At 37.2% G+C, this 17149-nt stretch overlaps 3 gene segments (V, D, J or C); all 3 read left to right on the top strand.

The window, feature by feature from the left end:
• LOC121631141 lies at nucleotides 1–777 on the top strand. The segment is given in 2 exon segments: nucleotides 1–167; nucleotides 283–777. Coding segments are annotated over 2 exon segments (426 nt in total).
• Nucleotides 778–6603: 5826 nt separating this feature from the next.
• Nucleotides 6604–7269, top strand: LOC121631142. The segment is given in 2 exon segments: nucleotides 6604–6737; nucleotides 6842–7269. Coding segments are annotated over 2 exon segments (426 nt in total).
• Nucleotides 7270–15632: 8363 nt separating this feature from the next.
• LOC121631143 lies at nucleotides 15633–16361 on the top strand. The segment is given in 2 exon segments: nucleotides 15633–15701; nucleotides 15806–16361. Coding segments are annotated over 2 exon segments (426 nt in total).
• The last annotated feature ends 788 nt before the right edge of the window (nucleotides 16362–17149 follow it).

Below are 17149 nucleotides of genomic sequence, written 5' to 3'. Positions count from 1 at the left end.
TCCACATGATCAGAGAACGTCACACCCCGCACTGACACACCTTCCTGCATCTCTTCATCTCTGTGGAACTACACTGATAGATAACTGAGCTTTTAATTAGTTTTAGAACATGACTGCTATCAGACATGGTCTCCTCAGCTTGTTGGTGTTTGTACTCTGGATGAAAGGTAAACATCTGGAACATCAGCAGATTGATTTCAGTGATTAGAAGATGAAAACATCTGTGAAACGATAAACTATGAAAATATTAACTGATGGTAACTTTGACCGTTGTCCACACAGGTCTGACTGATGGAAGTGATGTTAACCAGACCCCCATACTGTGGAGGAAGAAGGGTGAAAATGCAGCAATACGATGTGACCACACGAAGGGTGCTACTTACTTCCAGATGTACTGGTATCAACAGCTGCCAGGGGAGGGAATGAAGGAAATAGTTTTTACTTCAGTTAATTCTCAACATAAATATACAAACGGCTTCAGTGAGGAGAAATTCCCAGCAGAGAAGAAAAATGCTCAGACTGGATCTCTGACAGTAAAGAAGCTGGAGCCTCAAGACAGCGGAGTGTATTTCTGTTCTGTGAGTCAACACAGTGATGCAGGTGGTTTAAAGAGCTGCACAAAAACCCAACAGCTGCTCCCAGTGAACTGAAGACATCATTTTTAATCATCTGTAGAGGGAGCTCTAGACCTGGAGACTTTATCATCAGATTAGTTGAATATTTACTACTTTCTATGATCATGGTGCCGTTCACATCATTTTACAGATAGTGACAACATGCACACATCACTTATTAGCTTCTGTAAAATGTAATAATGTTGTTTGTCTCAGGCTTATGTAGAGAGATGTAAAAGGGCAGGTGCTCAAAGTACAAAAGGGACACACCAAACCCAATTTAAAAGATTGTGTGTGTGGCAGGAATCTGGTTAAGACACAGCTGTTACATTTGCAATGCATTACATGTATGTAACACAATGTTCTATTATATGCTGCGAAACAAATAGATTTCATTATGACATGAACATCATAATTACAAAGATGTAAGAGGGGGAACGCATAGAGATGGTCAATAAAACATATCTATACAGAGGAGCTGAAAATTTAAATGTTTTAAGTGTACTTTAATAAAGCTCCTACTAACAAATGGAGCAGCCTGGATACTCTGGTTTGCTTTACTCACAGTGCAGATTGCAGAGATGAAGATACTCCTGGCCCATGCAGATAACAGCAAATTCTAACATGAAACTACAGACACTAAAAAGAACAGAGAAGAGATTACCTTACCTTATACCAGGGGTGGCCAGCTCTGGTCCTCAAGAGCCACAATGCTGCAGGTTTTTGATGTGTCCCTGCTCCAGAACCATCTGACTCAAATTGATAATTCATTGTGCAAAACTCAATAGGCTGTTGGATCTATTTCATTTGAGTCAGGTGTGTTGAAGCAGGAAACATTGGGAAATCTGCAGGACGGCTGCCCTCGAGGACCGACTTTGGAAAGCCCTGCCTTATACGTCTCCATGGCAACATGCACAGCCTGCTAAGTTTGTGGCTGACCACGCTACATTAGGATTCACCATCTTGTCTTTGTGTGTGTGTTGCTGGTTCTTACTAAACATCTTTTAACTATTTGCCTCATGCAGCTCTTTCTTTTCTTGCTGAATGTGCATCTCTTAGTGGGGCATCTTTGCACTGAGGAATAGAATATTATGACTAATAACAGAAAATGAATGAATGAAATGTAAACACACAAGCATTACGTGGCTCGGGCACTAACAATGTAATTTCATTTATGCACTGATGAGCACATGCAGGCCAAAGTCAGAAAAGTAAGAAAAACAGCATATCATAGCTTCTGCCCTCATTTGGCTCTTATGTAAACATGCCTTCATCTTGCAAAACACATGAAACAACATACACTTAATTTGTTTCATCCACTTACTGATTTTCTGACTTGAATTTATTTGGTGATTCTAAAATATAGCCTGACGACAACTGCTCTCTGCAGGTCGTAATCCACCAGTGTGTTAGATCAGGCCCTACAGCTTTCCCATGGCTACGCAGCGGCTCCAGCCCCTTTACCCCCCGCCCCCTCCACACGCCGGTTTTGTCCTTATTTTCATTATTGTTTCTTCTGATTGTCTTTTTGAATAGTTTCCATTGCTGTACCGAGTTCTGTGTTTGTGGCCCATGTCAGGGTGTTGGACATATGCAGGTCCAGGTATTTGACTGTGGTCACCAGCTGATAAGCCGTATGATCTGTTTTTATGCATTCATGCAGTGGAAAAAAAGTTATGAAATCTCCAGATCTTTTACTGCTGTGTTTCTGAGATTTGCTGGCTTGCTGTTAACACTTAATTAAAATCGAAAGTTTTTTGGATGTTAACCCTAATCTCCTTTTCTATTGTCTCACACATCACTGTGGGGATTTGATTCCAGACTCCGTCTATTTATTCAAAAGTTTTGAAGAGTTAATATATTTTCAGTCCATTAATAAAAGTTTCTAAATTACTGGACATAAAATACATGAAACATCCATCTGTCCATTTTCTATACCCGATTGTGCCAATGAAGGATTGTGGGGGGCTGGAGTCTATCCCAGCAGCTACCAGGCAACAACCAGCTACACCTGGAGACACCAGTTAACCTAACATTCATATCTTTGGAATGTGGGAAGAAACCAGGATACCTGGAGAAAACCCCAAGCATACACATGGAGAACATGCAAACTCCACAGAAAAAGACACGACTCGAACCCAACCCCTGTAGCCGAGGCCGAGTTTGATCTTAACATGATTCATTTTAGGTGTTTCTTCTTCTCTGATTCTAATATTTGCGCTCTGATGACAGTGTGTCTTTGACCTCTTACAGGGATCCTGTGCTGTGTGGCACCACAACACGTCACTATTAGAGCTGGGCAGAACGATCAAAATATCAATAGTATCAATACCAAGGCTAGTATCTGTATTAACTGATACCAACACGATGAGCTCATCAATTCTTTTCATGAGCTGATTGAGTCAACCAATAGTAGACTTTGCTTTTGTTTTATCTAATTAGCACTACTGACTTCATTTCTTAAACAGTTGTGTAATAAAAGGGAACCATTTCTATTATTTCTAGTTTTTTATTATTTTGGTACATTGTTGATGTTATTTTATATTGTTTACAAACAAAAGAGTTTATAATAAAATGTCTCAGTTCTGCCATCAGTTTGTTAATAATAAAAAATGTTGTATTTGACAAAAATCTTTGTACTGTGTTTTATTATGATGATAATTATTAGGGGTGTGCCATCTTACGTACCCCATGATTAGATCTGATTACAATTCATGTTGGTTTTGATTGAATGATGATGCATTGAAGATTTTCTCACTCCATTTAAATCAAGTAACAAAGCAAAATGATCTCACCTCCCTTTTATTAATGTCAAACCATAAATAAATACAACACATATTCATCATATTTTCATATTTTTACATGGAATAAACAGGAAAAATATCTCACCAATAGGTGCTCTGCTGCTTTGGCATACATTGTCAGAATAGCTACCCTTGGATAATGCACATGCGTAGCACAGAAATCTGCAAATGAACCATCAATTCAGCACCTCTGACTACTCAGAAATCTGCATATAGTCGACTGTGATGCCACACATTAGTTTAGTGTATCATATTGTATATTAACTGCACATTACTCGAGTGCATCTCTTGCACGACTAAAGACTCAGATGAAGTACAACTGTACCTATAATAGTTTTTTCTGTTAATCTTTTTGCAAGTGAGGGTGTGATGTCGGTTAAACACGTATTGTAGCGACTTATCAGCATTCATTTCATCCTTTGGATTTCCTGGAAACTGTCTTATTTTATTATTTTATTTAATTATTATTTTTTTTCATCAGGCTCCTTCTTGGCCAGCATGTCTTCAGAGGCAGGGCTAGATCCCTGCCTTTTTGCTCCTGACAGAGTTTCAATCATTGGTGTGTAGACAGATTATTTTCTCACTTTTAGTAAAAAGGTTGGGCGGAAAAACTTAAATTTAGCAAAATACCGACATTCATATGGACTTAGATGAACAAGCACAGCTAAATACAGATGTAGACGTCTGGTGGAAGTTGATTGGTTTGAATGTTTGGAGGAAGAAGAGGAAGAGGAGGTAGAACGGGTCAACCCACCTTAAAAGGTTTTGTTTCTCTGATGAGAGGGTTTACTTCGATACAGAGAATATTCAACTATTTTGATGTTAAATTCATTCATTTACCTCGACATCATGATCATTTTATTCTACTTAAACTTTCATTTTTGGCTGGTTTCAGGTAATAAAGTTTTATTTCTTTTAAAGGTTTTGTTATTTGTTGTTTTGCAAAAGAGAAAAAAAATGTTCTGTAGAGATTTTATTCTTTATGTGGTCTAATCTTTTTTTGTTCACAAGTTTTTTAGTGAGTTTCTGTTTATTTTTCTCTGTGCAATCCTTTCACAGGTGGTGACCAAGTCCAGCAGACTCCTCCTGAAATGTTCTGCAAAACTGAAGAAAAACCCAAAATCAGCTGTTTACATAATATCCAGGACTACACTAGAATCCTCTGGTACAGACAATCAAAGGACAACGAGATGCAGCTCCTGGGATACATGAATGTAAATGAGGGATACCCAGAGACTGGAGTGAAGGTTAAAATAGAGGGGAGAGCAACTAAAGGCGAAACCTGCACATTAACATTTAATGAACTTGAACTCAGCAGCAGTGGAGTTTACTTCTGTGCTGCTAGTTACCACAGTGCTTCATGTCTCTGCTTCTCAGTACAAAAACCTCCCAATGAAAAATTTCTTTCATCTTAGTTTAGCAGCTCACAGCTCCCTGCACCTGTATCACCAAACCCAACGAATGTTGGCCTTGTTTCTAATCCAGAATCAGATATTATATGAGATTTATTCTGTGCAGCTACAGAACATTTACTGTTACTGCAGCATCTTATCACACATTCATCCAAACCTCAAGTATTTTTGTTGTTTCTGCCTCTCATTAAACAGGATTCAATGTTGATTTAACTCATCACCTATTTTTATGTCTGTTGAATCTTTGTTGTTTTTTAAGAACAAACAAACAAACAAAAATTCATATTCCTGTAGGTTCATATAAAAGAATAACCTGAACTCTAACATCACTGCATCACTTTCTAGGAAACTGATCTGTGGAACTTTATAAAGTAATTTCCATCAGTTACCAAATAATGATGCAGCATCTTCAGTCAGCACAGAACTACAGATACCCTGAAAAGACAAAAAGCTTAATTTGCTTTAGGAAATTTCAGGAGTTTCAAAAGGTTTTGATAAAGTTGTAACTTGTTAAAATGATGCATGAAAAAACAACAATGAACAACTGTTCATCAGTGGCAAGATCAAAGTCATAAGTAAAAAAAACAAAAAAAACAAAATAAAATAACTATTTGAAAATAGTCAAGAGATTAAAAAAACAACCACAAAACATAAAATCAAAGAAAACAAAGCAAGCGAAATTAATTAAATTTAGATTATTTTATTCTGACCTTTTCCTTTAATATTTTTTATTTATTTCAAATGTAAGGTTAGGACATTTTAAAATAAATTTTAATAATTTTCCTCTGTTAAGTTTTGTTTTTTAAAAATATTTCTCGACATGAAATCTGATTTTCATGTCGTTTTTAACGTCATGATCAAACTTCCTGATTAGAATGAGAGATAATGAGTGAAGTCCTGCAGGGAGGCAGGACCACTGCATCAAAGATAGAGAATCAAAGCAAGTATTAAACTCACACCACACACACCTCTGCAGCTGTATAATACTGTCCTGGTTTGGTTTTGGTTTGTCATGTTTAGTTCTGTTATGATCTTGGTTTATAGTTTGTGTGGTTTTCATGTTTTATGTCCTGTCATGATCAGGCTTTGTTATGTTTTAATTTTGTCTTGATTTTTGGTTTATAGTTCTGGTTTTATCACGTTTTGTCCTGTTTTCCCTCTTGTGCTCTGTGGTTTCTGTTTCTGGCTCAGTAGTTCACCTGGTCTGATTACTCATTCATACTCCCTCTGTGTATATGTACCCCATGGTTTTCAGTTGTTCCTGTCGTATCCTCATGGTTCATCCCTGTAATAGCTGGTTTTCCCTGGTTCCTAAGTTTTGGAAATAAACCTGTTAACTGCACCGTTCTGCCTCATCTGCCTGCGTTTGGGTCCTCACCTCTGCCTACATATGACATAATACAACTGTAACACAGTCTGGCAGTGAACCAGAACATGGACATCATCATCATCATCAATCATCATCATACCACACCTGCTCACATCATCGGAGTTTCTGTTGTGAATGTCAGATCATTAAAAACTTAATAATCTTTTTATTATTTGGCTTTTGGAATCAAGCATGTTTTTAATTGTTTGGATTAAAGTGAACAGTTCAGATTTTTGTGGAAAAAAATTCAGTCACATTTTGTTTGATTCTTCTTTTTTTTTTTCACATGTTTCACATAAAAAAATGATCCTCTAGTTTTACAGCTGTGTTCTGTTCATCATCACATGTAACAAATGTGACCTTCTGATTGGTCCACATGATCAGAGGACGTCACACCCCGCACTGACACACCTTCCTGCATCTCTTCATCTCTGTGGAACTACACTGATAGATAACTGAGCTTTTAATTAGTTTTAGAACATGACTGCTATCAGACATGGTCTCCTCAGCTTGTTGGTGTTTGTACTCTGGATGAAAGGTAAACATCTGGAACATCAGCAGATTGATTTCAGTGATTAGAAGATGGAAACTATAAATTATCAAAATATTAACTGATGGTAACTTTGACTGTTGTCCACACAGGTCTGACTGATGGAAGTGATGTTAACCAGACCCCCATACTGTGGAGGAAGAAGGGTGAAGATGCAGCAATACTCTGTAACCACACGAAGGATGCTTCTTACTTCCAGATGTACTGGTATCAACAGCTGCCAGGGGAGGGAATGAAGGAAATAGTTTTTACTTCAGTTAATTCTCAACATAAATATACAAACAGCTTCAGTGAGGAGAAATTCCCAGCAGAGAAGAAAAATGCTCAGACTGGATCTCTGACTGTAAAGAAGCTGGAGCCTGAAGACAGTGGAGTGTATTTCTGTTCTGTGAGTCAACACAGTGATGCAGGTGGTTTAAAGAGCTGCACAAAAACCCAACAGCTGCTCCCAGTGAACTGAAGACATCATTTTTAATCATCTGTAGAGGGAGCTCTAGACCTGGAGACTTTATCATCAGATTAGTTGAATATTTACTACTTTCTATGATCATGGTACCCCAGAGCAGGCTGTATTTTGTCCGTCTCTGGGGGCTTTAACTTTTGCTTCCAGCTCTGTCTCCTGTTCTGCCTCCTCCTCTCTCCGTCTCTGTCCTCCTCTTCTCAGGTGGCCAGTCTGCTGCTCCAGTCCTCCTGCGCTACCTGGCGGGGGCGTGGCCCGTTTGGGATTAAATACCAGGCCTTTCACACCTGCGTGGTCTCTGCTCGCGCCAGCCTGCTCACCTGCAGCACTCCTTTTCCTTTGTTTGTGCACTCATTAGTTTATCCACTTTAGCTTTCCCACACAACACCTCCCCACAACCAACACTCCCATACACTACTGATGCTACAGATTATACACATAGGTTACACTGTTAAGCTCCATTTATTTACTTTGGTCACCTTTTCTTAATAAATTATACTTTAATTGGCATCCCTCGTTGTCCCACCTCCTTTTTGTCAAGCTCTCACGAGCGGGGCTTGACAATATGCACACATCACTTATTAGCTTCTGCATATGAAATAATGTTGTTTGTCTCAGGCTTATGTAGAGATGTAAAAGGGCAGGTGCTCAAAGTAGAAAAGGGGCACACCAAACCCAATTTAAAAGATTGTGTGTGTGGCAGGAATCTGGTAAAGACACGGCTGTTACATTTGCAATACATTACATGTATGTAACACAATGTTCTATTATATGCTGAGATACAGATAGATTTCATTATGACATGAACATCATAATTACAAAGATGCAAGTTGTTACAGTTGTGTAATAAAAGGAACCATTTCTATTATTTCTAGTTATTTTATTATTTTGGTACATTGTTGATGTTTTATATTGTTCACAAACAAAAGAGTTTACATTAAAATGTCTCAGTTCTGCCATCAGTTTGTTAATAATAAAAAATGTTTTATTTGTCAAAAATATTTGTACTGTGTTTTATTATGATGATAATCATTAGGGGTGTGCCATCTTACGTACCTCATGATTAGATCTGATTACAATTCATGTTGGTTTTGATTGCATGATGATGCATTGAAGATTTTCAATTCATCTTTTTCTCCCCATTCAGAGTTTTTCTCACTCCATTTAAATCAAGTAAAAAACAAAGTTATCTCACCTCCCTTTTATTTATGTCAAACCATAAATAAACACAACACCTATTCAACATATTTTCATTATTATGTTCATATTTTTTCATGGAATAAACATGAAAAATATCTTACCAATAGGGGCTCTGCTGCTTTGGCATACATTGTCAGAATAGCTACCCTTGGCTAATGCACATGCGTAGCACAGAAATATGCAAATGACCCATCAATTCAGCACCTCTGACTACTCAGAAATCTGCATATAGTCGACTGTGATGCCACACGTTAGTTTAGTGTATCATATTGTATATTAAGTGCACATTACTCGAGTGCATCTCTTGCATGACTAAAGACTCAGATGAAGTCCGGGCGGCACGCATGGCTTTGATTTTCCTGCCACACTTTGCAGCTGTGTTCCTGTCATTTAATTAATATGGAAAATAATCAGTTTTAAACATTTACGAATCATAATTGAATTGGCTGCATTAATTAAAATAGAATAAATTGCAAATTGGCCCACCCCTAATAATCATAATCCATAATTAAAGGCAAACTCATTAAATGATTGTGAAATTTGAAGCAAAAAGTGTCATATATCACATCCATATCAGCGATACCTGCCCAGGATTTACTCGGTATTGGGTTGATACTAGAATTTGCCGTTTTATCCAGCCCTAATTACTGTAAAACTAAAACCATGCAGTTAAAGCTGATGTGACCGTTTTCGTGGTTGAAAAAGAGGTGGGGTCACAGTGACCCCTCCCACTTCGGATTTCTGCACATTCAGTCATGAAAACAAGACTAGAAGCAAAGTGGCCTGAACACAAAATGATGCTGTTTATTCTTTGCTGCATCAGCTGGCAGATGATGTTTGTTTCGGTTAAATAAACTCCATGTCTTCTCAGATTCCTAAAACCCAAGAATCAAAGAAAATATTTGTTTTTTCATGAAATACTGATTAAGAAAAAAGACCTAAGCTTTTGCTTCTCAGTTGTATTCCGACTCATCATCACTGGTTTTATATATTTCTTTTCCATAGGTTCCTCCTCATCACTGTTTCCATCTTATTCTAACATCACACAGCTGCTTAAACTTGTATGACTTCCTTTCACAAGGTGGCAGTAAATCTTTATACATCTTCTCTGAGGATTATCTTAAACTCCTCCCACATAATAATGTTATAAAACTAAAGTTTACTCAGTGAGCAGTTTTCATATCATCAGAACATCTTCTGATACACTGAGAATATTTTTCTACCGTTAACAAAACAGTTAAGATAGTATGATTCTTCTATCTCTGAGCATTTATTTGAACAGTTTTCTGCTGTCAGGTAATGATATGAACTTTTAAGCTCTGATTTTTCAGCTGTACGTGGACTCTACGTTGTGCTTTAATTTATGCAGTTTCTTTATATTTTATTTACAGGATCTTCTCTTAGTGACCAAGTCCATCAGACTCCAGCTGATCTGCACTGCAGCCCTGGAGGAACAGCCATCATCAACTGTTCACACACCATTGACAACTATTATAATATCCTCTGGTACAAACAGTCAAACAGCCAGATGGAGTTCCTGGGTTACATGAATGCAATGCATGGAAATCCAGAGTCTGGAATGAATGTGAAGATAGATGGAGATGCAAACAAAGACAAGATCTGCACTTTAACAGTAAAAGAACTGAGTCTGAGCAGCAGTGGAGTTTATTTCTGTGCTGCTAGTTACCACAGTGCTTCATGTCTCTGCTTCTCAGTACAAAAACCTCCAAGGAAAAATTTCTTTCATCTTAGTTTAGCAGCTCACAGCTCCCTGCACCTGTATCACCAAACCCAGCGAATGTTGGCCTTGTTTCTAATCCAGAATCAGATATTATATGAGATTTATTATGTGCAGCTACAGAACTTTACTGTTACTGCACTTTATTACAAATATATCAAAATCTCTGTTGTTTTCTCGGTTTCTGCTTCTCACATAACTCATCACATATTTTTATATCTGTTAAATCTTTTTTTGTACAAGCTAAGTCATAATACTGCAAGTTTATATAAAGGCATAGCATGAACGCTAACATCACTTTTACTTTTCTCCTGCCAAACCGGTCCAGGGAGACTTTTGAAACAACAAGGTCCTGTTTGGGGTTTGTGAAGGACTCAAATGTAACGTAAACTAAATTCATTTCAGATGAAAAACAATTAAAACAACACAACAGGACTGATTAAGGGCAGGGACAAAGGGATGGCCCCTCATATTACCTTTGTTGAAATAATCAGTTCATTATTTCCCAAAGTTTGGACCCTTTTTAAGTTCTCATTTACACGTCCCACCTTTCTAGACCTGCTCCTGGAGCTGAGAGTCCATAAAATAAATATACAAACATAATCCAGGACACAGACTGATGAAGAGGAACAGAACAAGAACAGGTACACAAGGAGGGCTGAAGGATCAGCAGAATTCACTTGAAGTAAACAAACACTGGAGGCAGAACTAACAGAAACAGGTCTAATTTAAACCCTGATCATGTAATCCAGAAGACATGGTAACACTAAACACAAAATCAAGGAGCATAAAACTGATAACATATTACAAGAAGCTGGAAACCATCACTGATTCATGTTTGATGTGTTGTTGGGAGTTGTTAAAAGTTTTAAATGATTTTAAAATGTTAAAGATTTGCAAAAAAAAAAAAAAAAAAAAAAAGGTTTTGTTAATGTCGTAGGGGTCTTCAACACTTACTGTATGTGTTGTTTTTTTCCTCTCATAAGGAGGCAGCATGTCTTTACTGAGGCAGCAGTGTGTGGCTGCTGCTAACATGATTTCATGTTCAGAGAGGGAGTGTGCAGTTTGACACCACCCACTCTAAAAAGTTTCCTCTTTCACTGACAGATGAGTTTTGCCAAAGAGCAAAAGAGACGGTTAAAGTTATAGGTTCAACACCATGATGTTCTTTTTGTTTATAATCTTTGATTTTTTTCTCCTATCAGGTAAAATCTTTATGAAGGAAATTATGCTATTTTGCTTCATGTGATGGAAAATGTGTTTGATTATCTCTGCGTTTTCTATCTTGGTCATTTGTCTGACCCTCAGTGGTTGTTTTAAGTCTCTCTGATGTACTGATAGCTCATCCAGCTTCACCTGACTTCCTTAAACTGATGTCTTTCCCTCCTCATGTCTCCATTTCTAAGACTTTTCTAAATGATTTTACATATGTGTTTTTAGCAGGTTCTTCTTCAAGCAAACAAGACGACCAGACTCCACTCCACATCCTCAAAAACCCTGGAGAATCTGCCACAATCAACTGTTCACACAGGATCCAGAGCTACAACCAGATCCTCTGGTACAAACAAATAGAAAATGGACAACTACAGCTCCTGGGATATGGGGCGCCAAGTGTAAAAATTCAGTATAAAAGTTGTAGCTGACACATTTTCACTATTTATCTCACTTTTCTCACATTTAGCACATTTTTCCTACATTTTCCTACATTTAACATAACTTTTAACCACATGTATAATGGTCAAATAGAACATCTAAATCTAAATTTTAAATCTAAATCTAAATGCTATATGTTAAATCTAAATGTTATATGTTATATCTAAATGTTAAATCTAAATGTTTAAATCTAAATCTAAATGTTATATGTTAAATCTAAATGTTTAAATCTAAATCTAAATGTTATATGTTATATCTAAATGTTAAATCTAAATCTAAATGTTAAATGTTATATCTAAATGTTAAATGTTAAATCTAAATCTAAATGTTTAATCTAAATGTTTCGAATATATGCTAATTAACCCCGCCCCTTTTAACCTCAACCAATACGCTAGTAGGGAAACACTCGCTCGCACGCACACACACACAAACACAGGTCTTTACTGTGAATATCTTTCTGCATTTACGAGCTGCACTTCAAAATACACTTCCAACCAACCTCTCACACCATTAATGGTAAGATGCATATATTTATTTTTAACTTTTTAAACAACATTTTGCGGACTTTTACTGTTAGCTAGCTACTTAGCTGTAGCTAACGTCCAGGGCAAATTTGTCGCTATCACTGCCGTCACGTCACAAAGAAAAGTGAAGTGAACCAAGAATGCATTTCCTAATCCTTAACTGAGTAAATGTTGTAATGTCCAAAGTTTGTGTGTGTATTATTTAAAAGTACTCAGTCCATTAAGAGAAATCTTTGTTTTCTCTTTTTCAGTAGGCTCCTCTGCCATCTATCCCTTGACGAAATGGGGCTTCATCAGGCTACTTGAGCCAAAGTCAAAACATATAAAAACAAGATGCTTGCCTTTTTCTCCAGAAGCATCAGTCTTTGTCATACCCAGACCAGATTAGCTTAGGCTGGTCTCGTTGGAAATTTTTCCTTTTCCACATCATGGTCTAAAGATCAACTAAAGAGCTGAAAAGTCCGCAAAATGTTGTTTAGAAAGTTAAAAATAAATATATGCATCTTACCATTAATGGTGTGAGAGGTTGGTTGGAAGTGTACTTCGAAGTGCAGCTCGTAAATGCAGAAAGACATTCACAGTAAAGACCTGTGTTTGTGTGTGTGTGCGTGCGAGCGAGCGAGTGTTTCCCTACTAGCGTATTGGTTGAGGTTAAAAGGGGCGGGGTTAATTAGCATATATTCGAAACATTTAGATTAAACATTTAGATTTAGATTTAACATTTAACATTTAGATATAAGATTTAACATTTAGATTTAGATTTAACATTTAGATATAAAATATAACATTTAGATTTAGATTTAAACATTTACATTTAACATATAACATTTAGATTTAAACATTTAGATTTAGATTTAACATTTAGATATAACATATAACATTTAGATTTAGATTTAAACATTTAGATTTAACATATAACATTTAGATTTAGATTTAAACATTTAGATTTAGATTTAACATTTAGATATAACATATAACATTTAGATTTAACATATAGCATTTAGATTTAGATTTAAAATTTAGATTTAGATGTTCTATTTGACCATTATACATGTGGTTAAAAGTTATGTTAAATGTAGGAAAATGTAGGAAAAATGTGCTAAATGTGAGAAAAGTGAGATAAATAATGAAAATGTGTCAGCTACAACTTTTATACTGAATTTTTACACTTGGCGCCCCATACTGGGATACATGTTTACAGACAAGTGGACTCCTGAAGCAGGAGTGAAGGTGAAGGTGGACGGGGATGCACGTGAAGGCCAGACCTGCACTTTAACAACTGAAGAACTCGTGTCAAACAGCAGTACAGTTTACTTCTGTGCTGCTAGTTACCACAGTGCTTCATGTCTCTGCTCCTCAGTACAAAAACCTCCCAATGAAAAATTTCTTTCATCTTAGTTTAGCAGCTCACAGCTCCCTGCACCTGTAACACCAAACCCAGCGAATGTTGGCCTTGTTTCTAATCCAGAATCAGATATTATATGAGATTTATTATGTGCAGCTACAGAACTTTACTGTTACAGAACTGCCCTGTAGATACATTCCTGAAACCGACATCTACATTTAAAGGTGTAATCTCACTTATCTACTCTCAGATCCATTCATTACGAATGGCCTCTTTGGCCTCCATTAAAGCACTCAGGGAAGATGATCTGGGAGTAGTGGTTGATGATGACATGTTTGGAAATATTCTGAACAAGGTGCACCATTCTTCAGTTTGTGCAAAACATAGCTTGATTCAGTGCGAAATTTTGCACCGAACACATTTAGCAAAGGTCAAGCTTTCAAAAATATACAAGGATGTTGATTCGACTTGTGATCGGTGGGATCTAGCTGCAGCTTCACATATTCATATGTTTTGGTCATGCTCTGTTCTGTCTTCTTACTGGCAGAGGATTTTTGACACTTTGAGTGAAGTCACAAGGAAGAGAATGGAACCTAATGCAGTCACAGCATTGTTTGGTGTAATTTCTGCAACTGCATCATTTTCTTTAGAGGAGAGGTCATTCATAGCCTTTGTTAGCTTATTAGCGCGACAGCTGATACTTTTAAAATGGAAATCGGCTACACCACCATCACATTTTCACTGGGTAAAAGATGTCCTTTATTTTGCCAAATTAGAAAAAATTAGATACTTGTTGAAGGGCTCCTAGGAGAAATTTTCAAGGATATGGGGCCCTTTTTTTGAACATGTTGGGAAGCTAGTCTTCCCAGAAAATCCTGAGTAATAGTCTCATTATCCTTCTTAGTTACTATTAGACCTGGGACTGTCTCACTTGCAGCCAGCAGCAAGAACTATTTACTGTGTTTTCATTTTAATTTAAATTTGTAATTTTATTTATTTATTTAATTACATTATATATATTTGCTGTTGTTGTCTTAGTTTTTGTTGGGAAATAGTTCACACATATATTATTTATTTATATTTCATTGATGTTATATGTATGTGTGTGTATATGTATGTTGCTTTTGATTTGTGATTTTGAAATTTAATAAACAAATTGAGGGGAGAATGAGAGATAATGAGTGAAGTCCTGCAGGGAGGCAGGACCACTGCATCAAAGAATCAAAGCAAGTATTAAACTCACACCACACACACCTCTGCAGCTGTATAATACTGTCTTGGTTTGGTTTTGGTTTGTCATGTTTAGTTCTGTTATGATCTTGGTTTATAGTTTGTGTGGTTTTCATGTTTTATGTCCTGTCATGATCAGGCTTTGTTATGTTTTAATTTTGTCTTGATTTTTGGTTTATAGTTCTGGTTTTATCATGTTTTGTCCTGTTTTCCCTCTTGTGCTCTGTGGTTTCTGTTTCTGGCTCAGTAGTTCACCTGGTCTGATTACTCATTCATACTCCCTCTGTGTATATGTACCCCATGGTTTTCAGTTGTTCCTGTCGTATCCTCATGGTTCATCCCTGTAATAGCTGGTTTTCCCTGGTTCCTAAGGTTTGGAAATAAACCTGTTAACTGCACCGTTCTGCCTCATCTGCCTGCGTTTGGGTCCTCACCCATGCTTGGAATCAAGCATGTTTTTAATTGTTTGGATTAAAGTAAACAGTTCAGATTTTTGTGGGAAAAAAATCTGTCAAATTTTGTTTGATTCTTCTCTTTAATTTCTTTTGACATATTTCACATAAAAAAATGATCCTCTAGTTTTACAGCTGTGTTCAGTTCATCATCACATGTAACAAATGTGACCTTCTGATTGGTCCACATGATCAGAGAACGTCACACCCCACACTGACACACCTTCCTGCATCTCTTCATCTCTGTGGAACTACACTGATAGATAACTGAGCTTTTAATCAGTTTTAGAACATGACTGCTATCAGACATGGTCTCCTCAGCTTGTTGGTGTTTGTACTCTGGATGAAAGGTAAACATCTGGAACATCAGCAGATTGATTTCAGTGATTAGAAGATGGAAACTATAAATTATCAAAATATTAACTGATGGTAACTTTGACTGTTGTCCACACAGGTCTGACTGATGGAAGTGATGTTAACCAGACCCCCATACTGTGGGGGAAGAAGGGTGAAAATGCAACAATACTCTGTAACCACACGAAGGGTGCTGCTTACATCCAGATGTACTGGTATCAACAGCTGCCAGGGGAGGGAATGAAGGAAATAGTTTTTACTTTAGCTGATACTCAACATAAATATACAAACGGCTTCAGTGAGGAGAAATTCCCAGCAGAGAAGAAAAATGCTCAGACTGGATCTCTGACTGTAAAGAAGCTGGAGCCTGAAGACAGCGGAGTGTATTTCTGTTCTGTGAGTCAACACAGTGATGCAGGTGGTTTAAAGAGCTGCACAAAAACCCAACAGCTGCTCCCAGTGAACTGAAGACATCATTTTTAATCATCTGTAGAGGGAGCTCTAGACCTGGAGACTTTATCATCAGATTAGTTGAATATTTACTACTTTCTATGATCATGGTGCCGTTCACATCATTTTACAGATAGTGACAACATGCACACGTCACTTATTAGCTTCTGTAAAATGTAATAATGTTGTTTGTCTCAGGCTTATGTAGAGAGATGTAAAAGGGCAGGTGCTCAAAGTAAAAAAGGGGCACACCAAACCCAATTTAAAAGATTGTGTGTGTGGCAGGAATCTGGTAAAGACACGGCTGTTACATCTGCAATGCATTACATGTATGTAACACAATGTTCTATTATATGCTGCGATACAGACAAATTTCATTATGACATGAACATCATAATTACAAAGATGCAAGAGGGGGAAAGAATAAGAATAAAAAATATCTATACAGAGGAGCCGAAAATTTAACTGTTTTAAGTGTACTTTAATAAAGCTCCTACTAACAAATGGAGCAGCCTGGATACTCTGGTTTGCTTTACTCACAGTGCAGATTGCAGAGATGAAGATACTCCTGGCCCATGCAGATAACAGCAAATTCTAACATGAAACTACAGACACTAAAAAGAGCAGAGAAGAGATTACCTTACCTTACACCAGGGGTGGCCAGCTCCGGTCCTCAAGAGCCACAATCCTGCAGGTTTTTGATGAGTCCCTGCTCCAGAACCATCTGACTCAAATTGATGATTCATTGTGCAAAACTCAATAGGCTGTTGGATCTATTTCATTTGAGTCAGGTGTGTTGAAGCAGGAAACATTGGAAAATCTGCAGGACGGCTGCCCTCGAGGACCGACTTTGGAAAGCCCTGCCTTACGCGTCTCCATGGCAACATGCACAGCCTGCTAAGTCTGTGGCTGACCACGCTACATTAGGATTCACCATCTTGTTTTTGTGTGTGTGTTGCTGGTTCTTACTAAACATCTTTTAACTATCTGCCTC

Source organism: Melanotaenia boesemani, chromosome 20 (genome assembly GCF_017639745.1).
Source record: "Melanotaenia boesemani isolate fMelBoe1 chromosome 20, fMelBoe1.pri, whole genome shotgun sequence".
In the NCBI taxonomy this organism is placed as follows: Eukaryota; Metazoa; Chordata; class Actinopteri; order Atheriniformes; family Melanotaeniidae; genus Melanotaenia; species Melanotaenia boesemani.
The sequence above is the reverse complement of the archived record's forward strand: the minus strand, read 5'-3'. Positions and strand labels throughout refer to the sequence as shown.